The sequence below is a fragment of the Miscanthus floridulus genome, unplaced genomic scaffold, assembly GCF_019320115.1.
Source record: "Miscanthus floridulus cultivar M001 unplaced genomic scaffold, ASM1932011v1 os_995_1_2, whole genome shotgun sequence".
NCBI classification, from domain to species: Eukaryota; Viridiplantae; Streptophyta; class Magnoliopsida; order Poales; family Poaceae; genus Miscanthus; species Miscanthus floridulus.
In genome coordinates, this window is record NW_027098566.1 from 42,963 (window position 1) to 53,083 (window position 10,121).

The 10,121-nt window shown below is 43.2% G+C and overlaps 1 protein-coding gene across 2 annotated transcripts; it reads right to left on the reverse strand.

Annotated features, from left to right (window-relative positions):
- Window positions 1–274: 274 nt before the first annotated feature.
- Window positions 275–7,137, reverse strand: LOC136535494 (riboflavin biosynthesis protein PYRR, chloroplastic-like). 2 transcript variants are annotated; one of them, XM_066527751.1, is made up of 9 exons: window positions 6,631–7,137; window positions 6,077–6,211; window positions 5,033–5,132; window positions 4,802–4,927; window positions 4,407–4,720; window positions 3,539–3,658; window positions 2,944–3,189; window positions 2,662–2,787; window positions 275–605 (listed from the first exon to the last, which is right to left on the reverse strand). In XM_066527751.1, the coding sequence occupies exons 1-9, from the start codon at window positions 7,072–7,074 to the stop codon at window positions 528–530; spliced, it is 1,689 nt and encodes a 562-aa protein (XP_066383848.1). In that variant the 5' UTR covers window positions 7,075–7,137; the 3' UTR covers window positions 275–527. The 2 variants fall into 2 exon arrangements, with proteins under 2 accessions (XP_066383848.1, XP_066383847.1); XM_066527750.1 differs by lacking the exon at window positions 275–605 and having other exon boundaries at window positions 2,525–2,787.
- Between the last annotated feature and the right edge of the window lie 2,984 nt (window positions 7,138–10,121).

Sequence of the window (10,121 nt, forward strand, 5' to 3'; positions counted from 1 at the left end):
CCCGGGACCTTCCAGTCACAGGTGGTAAGACTCTACTGCTTGCACCAGGCCCGCCCTTCTACAGTCATTAATTAATATTATAAGTAAATTTTGGTGGAACTATAATGGACTTGTCGGATGCATTGTAGCTTTCAAGCATGTATTTATGCTATAGGACTTGAAAATTCTTGCAAATACTAAATGATAAGTGGAGTGCCGAAAATGATACTAGATACATAGGTTCCTCTTCTAGAATATCTTTCATCAGAAGGGTGATGGCATATTTTGTTAGGTACCAGTAAGCAAGGTCCCTTCATCACTTCCCACTACAATCAGTTAAAATAGAAATACAATTATGGCTGTTCACGGTCTGGTGCGAACCCGTGCAACACGTGAAACTAGCCCGTTGAAACCGGGTCCGTGGCTTCCGTACGGGTTGAGCAAAACCATGGTTTGAACCAGCCAAACAGTTAGCAGATCCATCATCGACAACCGATGCCGTGGCAGCGCCCCTTGTCTCGCTGGGCCTGCTGCTGGCAGTGCCGGTCCTATGATTTTAACGGCCCTCTGACGATCTCGTCGCAACGGCTCCTCTTGACCATGTAATATATAGGCATTAATTTTACCTGCAAAACGAAAGAAAATTGAATAACATATTTTTAATTTAACATATCTGATAATTATCAAGGAACAATATAGATTAAGCAATATATTTGTAGATGTATGATAATTATCGAGGAACAATGTAGATTAAAAAAGCAATATATTCGTTTTCTTTTCTCACCCATGACAAATGTTTCTTAGGTAACATTCTAAAATTCCAACACCTAAATTAAAAGAAAAATACGACTATATGGGTACAAAGTACTAGAAGTCTAGAATACTATACAAAAAATTAATTTGGATTAAAAATAAAAATAAAAAAATACATTGAACCTAAACAACTGATCAGTGATCGCAATTCGTAAGAAGCCAAGAATCAAGATGTCGTCGTCGCGTAGCCCTGCCTGGTTGCCGTCCTCATGCGCCGTGTCCGTGTCTCCAGTAGTCTAGCTCTTCGCGGCGGCGCGGCTCGCCAGCTCCGTGTGTGTAAGGCGCACGTCGTGAACTCACGATCAGAGTGTGATGTGTGCCGCGTGACTCCTCGCCTCTTCTCTACCCAAGGGTCGTGGGGAAAGGAAACTAGGAAAGAAATGTCGATGTTGTCCTTTTGGGTCGCCTGACCAGTTCTATGTCTTTCTTCTTATTAGTTTGCTAATGCCTAATGTACGATAGGACCTGGGAGTTTGTATACCTGGGCTTGGGCCCCTCGTCCGCTTGGGCCCTCGACAGTCGCACCTCGTGCCCTATCCCTAGGGCCGGCACTGGCTGCTGGCCACCTCCCCGACAGCGGATTCAGGTTCACTGGCGCCCCCGCGGCCATGACAGCACGGAGGCGACGGACGAGCTCGTCATCGTGCATGGAGCAGGAGTGGACGCAGTGGGCGCTGAAGTGATCGAGGGCGCAGACCCTGTCCGCGCCCTGGAACTGCAGCATCAGCACGACTAAGGATGGCAACGGGGATGTACCTATCGGGTATCGCCGAAACGTTCTCTTCCCCGCTACAGAGAATTCATCCCGTCCCCGTCCCCGTTAACTGTCTCGGGTATAGATTCTTGCCCATCCCCGTACCCATCGGGCATTGGTCGGGTAACAGATACCCAACAGGTACTGCATACCCGATAAACAAGGACACTTGGGGTCGCGGCTTTGCAATCGGAGACGTTTCTTCTTCACCCGAGTATAAGTGTCGGAGTCTCGGAGATGCCGAGGAGAAGAAACGAGGTTGCGAGGAGGACAAGCAAAGGTGGCAGAGAGACCGAACTGAGGAAGCAAGGGGCACGAGCGCTCGTGAGGCAGGCGTGCTCGTGCCGCTGGCGGAGATGATGAGGAAAAATTGAACTAGGGTTCTTAGAACACACAAACTATATATATGATTGTTCAGATTTGGGTCAAAATACCTATGTTGAGCTTCTTTAGGCCTAATACTCGCATGACAGCTCAAATAGTCGGGTTCCCCAACGGATAACGGGGACGGGTAAACAGAGAACGTTCCCGTACCCGTTATACCCATCGGGAATAGATTCTTGCCTATTTAGATGCCCGCGGATAAAGATATGATCCCATCCCCATCCCCTAATGGATCAAATACCCGTCGGGTATCAGGTATTGGAGCCCATTACCATCTTTAAGCACGACAGGCCGCGATGCGAAAACAAGGTCGTGGGTCTTCATGACCTGGTGTGCGGCATCTGGGGACTAGGCCACCACGCGACAGCGTCCGGGGACCAGGCCACAGCACTTGCTGAGGCTCCACGCGACGGCGGTGAGGCACGCGTGATGTAGGGCAGCACGGCAAGGATCTCCGTGTGGTCGGCGGGTTCTTGGACACACTGTGAGTGGCCGTGGGGTCATCGTCATCCCCAGTGGCCAGCTATCTACATGGTTGCACAGGGATTTGCTGGTGCCAGGGACAGGGAGCACCTCGCTAGCGCCAGGGACAGCCTCCTCTCTCCGTTTCAAACCGCATACACCGGCAAACCAACACATCTAACCCATATGCATACGGTTTGGTTTAGGAAACTGCCCAAACCTGTACTAAACTGCCATTGAACAGGCCGAAATACAATAATCAGGCATACCAGTTCAGGGAACCCTTTTTGTCGGGTCCTTCCTATTCTAGCAGCCTCTTCAGGACTCTTTGCTAGCTTTATTTCTTGAACAATGTCTCTTGCTTGAGGATTGTCAACACCAACAAACTTATGAGCCTGAAAGAAAAAGAGTTATGAGCTTATCGACAGTCTGATTAATGATGTTACACGGTTATAAAGAAAATGGAACACATGTTGGCACATTATGATAGAATCCCTATCCATAGCAACGCTGAATTTCACAAATGTAGCAGCCATGAACAGAAGACAAACCTGGTAATAGTGTTCCACTGTTGGCCATGTGAAATAATCTCCATTTTCATCAGGCATGTGAATTGGATGAGGAGAAAAGTTTGAGAAAGCCCCAAAAATATCCCATGTCTTGTAAAAGGAAATAATATTTGCTTCATATGGAGATACTTCTGGATCAACGGAAGGTATTTCTTCCACGGATGGTATAATAGGTGAAAGATCAGGAATGGTTTCGATGAATCCACTCATGAGCATGTCCCTGTCAATCTGCACATTTATACCCCACAGTTTTCAGTCAAAAAGGTCTGCACATTTATAGGGAGAAAAAATATGTAACAGTTATGAACTAGTGGGAAAAAAAGCATAAATATGCCCACAGCATTGCACAATATAACTTGAAGGAAACAGCAGTAGAACTGTAGAAGAGGTTACTAAACTGGACAGGAACATGAAGGTTGTTAAATTGTATTAAGAAAAACATGGGACACTGATACAAAACATAGATACAAAGGAACATAGCAAAATGAAATGCCTATTAGCAAGATTTCAATGTATCAATTATTTTAGTTTCGTTGATATGCATATAGGGTGTATCTGAAGTTGAAAAATGGTTGACCTGCTCGTACGAGACATCAATTAAATTTATCGCCTGAGTCATTTGATTCATCCCTAGTTCACCAACTGGTGTTGGTGCATTTGATCCCCCAATTATTTTCAGAGCCCAGAATGCACAGACCTGTCAAATGATGCAAGAGAATTAGGGAACACCTCACAACCAATTAGGGGGGGTGCCTTTCATATATATAGTCAAGTACAACTTGGAGTACAAGTAACATGATATACATGTGTTCTACGCATCTCTAATAGTGATTGTAAGTTATGAGTTCATATAGAATTCTACTACATAACAAGCACATGATGACATGGAGGATCTCAAAAAAAAAAAAGTAAGACAACCAATAAATAATAAAAGTGAACTGAATGATGTTCATGACTCCTCTGACATTCACATGTGATAAATAGGATTCTGATTTCGGTCAAAGATGAGTCTCTTGTGGAGTTTGGCCAGAGCTCAGGGAAATATCCAATCTCCTTGCTCTAGAGCCAGCCAATGCATGAGTTGCTCTCTAGTGGTCTTGGGTCAAGTTTGACAAGTGGGAGAGAGATACACCATTTGATGTAAAAGGGTGTGTGTATGGTGTGGCTGTATAGGATTTCTAAACCCACTCCTTTACTCTTCTTAATATAATGATACGCAGCTCTCCTACGTGTTCGAGAAAAAAATGTAGATGCCATGAGATGTAAACGAAAAGGAAGCTATATATTCTATCCATCCAAACATATATTGCTTGTCTAGTATTATGTTCATTCCACTAAGTTGCTACTTATGAACTATAAAGAAAATTAAAACCAGGATACAGCTAACTTAAATGCAGCAAATGAACACAAAAGATGTCATAGACGATCTTGCAAAAAAGGTTCACCTTATGGATAACACTCGCAGATATAGCAGAAGCAGCTAGTGTCCCACCACATTCCCATAATACAGCAAGATAACCACGATCATAACAATATGACATAACATTTCTTGGATTCAGCATGTCAAACTCTACTACTTCAACACCCTTCATAGCAAGCTTCTTTTGAAAATCTCGCCGAGCACCTCTCTGAGTTGCAACAATTGTATAGGCATCGTTAACATTCCATAAATTTGCTTCCTCTGGAAGGTTAAGAGACTGTGACATCACTATACGCACTGGGACATGCCCCTTAACATGCCTTGCAGTTAATCGAGGATCTATAATACAACCAAAAGATATTAGTTTTGAACAAACACCATTAGCTACAGTTAATAGAATATTGCATTATGTTGTCGCACCGTCAAAACGCACTGTATTTCCACCAACAATAACAGCGTCACTTCTGCCACGCAATTCAGATACACGCCCTCTCGATGCTTTGCCACTTACCCAAGAAGCATGTCCACTACTTGCTGCTATTTTTCCTGCAAATTATTGAAAGTCAAAATCCTTTGAAGGTTATAAATCATGTGTGTATATTAATAATTACCCCCAACTAATATTAACAAACGGAATAACATATATCTCACCATCTGCAGTCATAGCATACTTCAGGATGGAGAAAGGGACATGAAAGGCAGCTCTGTAAAGCAATGGAGCATTTACAGTGAGGCATGACTTCAGAGCTTCCTACAGTCAACAACTTAAAAAGTTAACAAACTGGTAAAATTCAAGGACATATGGCGTGTTTGTTTCAAGCCCAGGCAAGATTGCCTGGCTCACTGTGCATCCCCAGGCATCCAATTTCAGTCGCCTGGGAATCCATCTACTTGGGAGGGTAGGAAGCAAACAGGCAAATAGTACATATATTCTTCCAACCTACTTATTAGAGTACCACACAAACCACACAAGAAAAAACTGGTGTTCTTAAAAAAAAAACCTATTATAGTTGCCAATAGTTATACTCTTAGTTCAGCATGTAAAATAGTCATGTTGTTTTTTTTCCTTGTTATATTAATGATATATGTCACATCCAAATTACTCAATACCTAGAGCAAATAAATCCAATGATCATGTCTTCATTGAACTTGAACTTCTAAACTAAAATATGACAAAATCAATAGATGTTTTCATTATTTTGTTCTCGTGCCATAGTAAACCTACAGACTTCATTTTTTCATGTCATTCCGCTAGTGCCAAATTTACAAGATCATAACTCTGAGTTCAGGAAGTCAGGTGACAGTAGGGATGAAAACGGCACGGATATTTTCCGACCGTATTCGAAACCGAATCCGTTTAGAGGGGTTGAGATCTGTCCGTATCCGAGTCCGAATATCCAACATCCGATACCGTATCCGTATCCGTATCCGAATACTCAAATCGCATATTTATGATGTCGATATCTAATCGTATCCTATCCGACATAGTTGACACTATCCGTATTCGAATCCGAATCCGGACAGAAATATGAAAACAAATGTAATATCGGTGATATCCGTCCGTATCCGATCCGTTTTCATCCCTAGGTGTCAGGCATGATTAAAAAAATGCACAGTTGCAAAGATGCAAAAGGGTACCAACAATGTACACTAATAGAAATCAAACATTAAAAAAAAGTATAAGCAAAGAGTCACCTCAAACAGTTTACTCTGCAGATCCTCCCCCACAACATCAACTTGAATGCCTTCGCTTCGTAACGCCTGAATTGCCTTCCCTCTCAAGTGCTTCAAGGGATGTCTAAGACCCACCACAACTCTTGTAATTCCTACCTACTAAAATTATTAGCAAACTGCTTATATACATTGAGGACAACTCGTCAAGTCAATGCCAGTGTGTTAGATTAAGTGCATTGCAACAGGGTTCATATGGACAAATGCACAAGGACCAAATAAAACCTCACAACCATGTTTGGTGACAGAGATACTCCACAAGACAGATTGTTGATTAGGTGCTGGGACAAGAGCATACATCGTTGATTGTCCATTCATCTCCTGATGATTAATGATTAACAAAATGGTTTAAACCCCCGAAAGTCTCACTATGTATAGGACCCTGACCCAGGTGTTACAAGATTAGCCCAATTGGTTTCATGACATCTGAAAACTGAGGGAGTCTGAAGTGCATTTTAAATATCAAACTCGGAGAAACATATGGGAGCGAATATAGGAAAGGCAATTCCGTAGAGCACCTGGACGAGGGATCCGACGGCTGTGTTGTCCCCAAAACAGTCCCCAGGCTCGAGGTTGAGGTATGCCGTGCCGCCACGCGCGTGCTCACCGGCCTCCTGTGCGGCGAGGAGCTCGGCGCAGGGCGTCCCCTGCGCGTAGAGAAACCCCTCGCCGACCACCCAGGAATCGGCACTGTCGATATTGAGCTGGGGCCGCGCGATGACGCACCCGAAGTTGGGGTGCGGGGAGGTGAGTCCCGCGGAGCGGTCGGCCACGTCGGCGGCACGGCGGAGGAGGAGGGCGTCGTTCGCGTGCGAGGAGTGAGATGCGGGCACGGAGGAGGCGGCAGCGGCACGTGCGGTGGTGACGCGGTGGCGCGTGTCGAGAAGGAGGTGGAGCAAGGATGGGGCCGCTCGCGCCGGAGCGGGCGCGGCGCCGCCGAGCAGCGGCTGAGGCGGCGGCATGTTCTACGGGAGTGTGGGTGCGGTGGGGTGGGGCTGGCCGGCTGGGAGCCTGGAAGTGGTGGCGTTTTGCTAGGCTGGAGCGGATGGGACTGTTACAGGGCAAAATATGTAAAAATATGTAGCGTAAACCATCTGCTACGAGAAAACATAGAAACTAATTTAGATAATGTACTCCCTCGTTTCAAATTAGATACTCCTTTGTTTTAAATTATAAGTTATTTTATTTTTTTATATTTATTTTACTATATATCTTAATATAATATTAAAACGACTTATAATTTAGAACAGAGAAAGTACATAGTAAAATGGATGTACCAAAAAAGTCAAAGCAACTTATGATTTAGAACGGAGAGAGTATTTCGGTTGTTAAAAAATCTAAAATTTAACACATCCATAATTATATGTAAATATGTACTCACTACAAAAGTTAAGATGCAAACTTACTTTTAAAAAAATCATCATTCTCATATGAATTTTTTAAAGTGAGTTTGCAGCAAATAAGAACTCATCCCAACGAGGCCATAGGTTGCCGGCGAGCAACCCAAACTCAGATCTCGTGCCATCTCTGGCCCTGCGTTTGGTTTGCCTACTACTCACACTCTCCCATTTACATTCATATCTTGCTTATGTGGCAATTGCTTGTAGTGGTAACTAGCTAGAGCTTGTAGCAGGCCATGTTCGTTTCTCTTATAATCTTTACTTTTCAGTCGGAACAGTATTTTTCTCTCACAACAAATCAGCCGGAACAGTATTTCAACTTATTTTTTCAGCGAAGCGAACGGGGCCGTAGTTGTTGTAGTGTAACTAGTTTAGTTACTTGTTTTTTTTAAGCTTTAGTAGTTCTTGTTAGTTGTAATCTTTTGTGGTGCTTATGATTAGAATTAGAAGACAAAGCTACCATAACTGAGTAGAAGACTTGCCTAGGTAAAAGTAGAGCTAGTGTAAGTAGACGCTATTGTGATTTCCTATTTTACTAATCCCTTTGCACTAGTGTTTGTGAAGTTTGTACGAAAATTTTTATAGGCTATTCACCCCTCTAGTCATCTAGATCCTTTCAACGGTGGCATATGGGGCGAATCCACCACCTAAGGCGGCGACATGCGGGGTGGATGCACCTCCCCCGACAGCAATGTGCAGGGCGGATGCACCTCTCCCAGTTGTGACAGAACCGCCCAATTTATACAAGATTAAGTATGATTGTCCTCGTTAAACACATTGACACGCGCATACCGTCACTTATATAAACCCGGTAGTCCGTTGAGTACCACGAATGGCCTCAATAAATTAACTTCATAACCAAGATCATACATGTTTAAGGGAAACAACATGCATCGTAATACATAGAGTTCACGACGGAAGTTTAAGATACAAACTGAGTTCACAATACTTATTACAATACCGAGTTCAAATATGATACAAGAAAGCAACATAGTTTTGAAACTACATTATTGTCATAAGTCCAAATACATTGCCAGTTTATCAAACACCTCCAACAAAAGCAAAGTAAAGTAGTATAGAATACGGCCATGCCAGTTGGCCTTTATTCATCGGTGTCCATCGCAGGACTAAAGCAAGTGATACAATAACCTTCATACAAAGTGTCACCAGCAACGGAGGGAATAAAACTCTGAGTACTCAATTGTACTCAGCAAGACTTACCCGACAGAGAACAAAATAAAAGACTCCAAGGATATGTAAGGCTATATTTGGTATTGTAAGTTGGATAGCAATACTTTGCAAAAGAGCTTACTAAAGTAATTCTTACTTTCAAATTTTAGTCCCAAGATTTAGTTTTGAGCTATGTAGAACTACATTACACTATCTTACACCATATAATTGAATTATAGAGAATAGTAATCAATTATAAAGAATAGTGCCCATTTATAGAGAATAGTAACCAATCATGATTCAATTGCTAAAATCATATGCCAAGTATTTACTACGACTGCTGGAGCAAGGTATGAGTTTCTCACTATCCGGGAGAGACGACGATTCGAATCGATTACAATAGCTGGGTAAAGCCCGTATCACACACCCCCACGAGCTAGCAACACTCGCGTGAGTCACCGTTCACTCCATTCGGTGGTGAGTTTGGACCGTTTCGCAAAACTCATGATCCTGCATCCTAACATGAATTGCCCGCAGCCCGTAGCCCGTAGCAAACATGGTCTTGGACCAGTCCCCTTCCTTCAGACTCCCCTCCCAGAAATGCTAATGGTCCAATGACTCATCTCGAACGAGCTATTCGGTTTTACAGTCGGAACAAGTTATCCAGCCGTTATGAGAAGGTACGTTCAATCTCAACCAAGGTCCAACAACGAAGCAGTCCTTAATTGACATAGACAGGGTCAAAACATAGGTCAAGCCTGAGTCATTAACAACAACAACTGAGAATCCTGTTCGGTCGCCAATTATTAACTTCCGTATGATTCCATGGTTTCTCAATTGGACAAGTGACCACCTATATCTCACAGGTGACAAGAATCACCCGACTTCTATCGGTTTAAGCATAACTAAGCATAGAAGGGTCTATATCTAGTTAGAAAAGGATGATAAATTTTTCTGGTCAAGGTACGAGATGCAGCAACGGTTACCAATCAACACCTAACAACTTAATGCACAATATTGTCTAACATTACTCAAGTGTAATTTAAAACAGAGATAGTAGGGAAAGTGAAATGTCCAGGGCTTGCCTCGGTGAAAAGTGGAGGGTCTGTGGTTCGGGCACTCTGGAAGTGGTTCAGAGACTTGTCCTTCGCCTTCGGGTGGCAACTCCTGAGGGTTCTCCTCTTCGACGATCATGTACTCTACCGGAATGTCCTCCTCCGATCTTATATGTATGTAGGCGGTGCATAAATAAAGAGAATGCATAAAAGATGCAAGGTAATGATGTAATGATATGAAATAAGGATGCATTCATGTAGCCCTAATAACATAGGAAACAGGGTTGTATTAACAACATAAAGGTGACAAGGTGTTGCTTATAATCAAATCTTTTACTGAGCAGGTGTATATCTCTTCTCCGGTAGAGAAGGCAAATATTTTAA

Excerpts from the sequence above, each read along its gene's own strand:
- LOC136535494 (XM_066527750.1), bottom strand. The coding sequence starts at position 7,074 with ATGCCGCCGCCTCAGCCGCTGCTCGGCGGCGCCGCGCCCGCTCCGGCG. Across the intron at positions 6,212-6,630 it reads CCGTCGGATCCCTCGTCCAG|GTAGGAATTACAAGAGTTGT; the intron begins GTGCTCTACGGA and ends TAATTTTAGTAG. Across the intron at positions 4,928-5,032 it reads GTATGCTATGACTGCAGATG|GAAAAATAGCAGCAAGTAGT; the intron begins GTGAGATATATG and ends AATAATTTGCAG.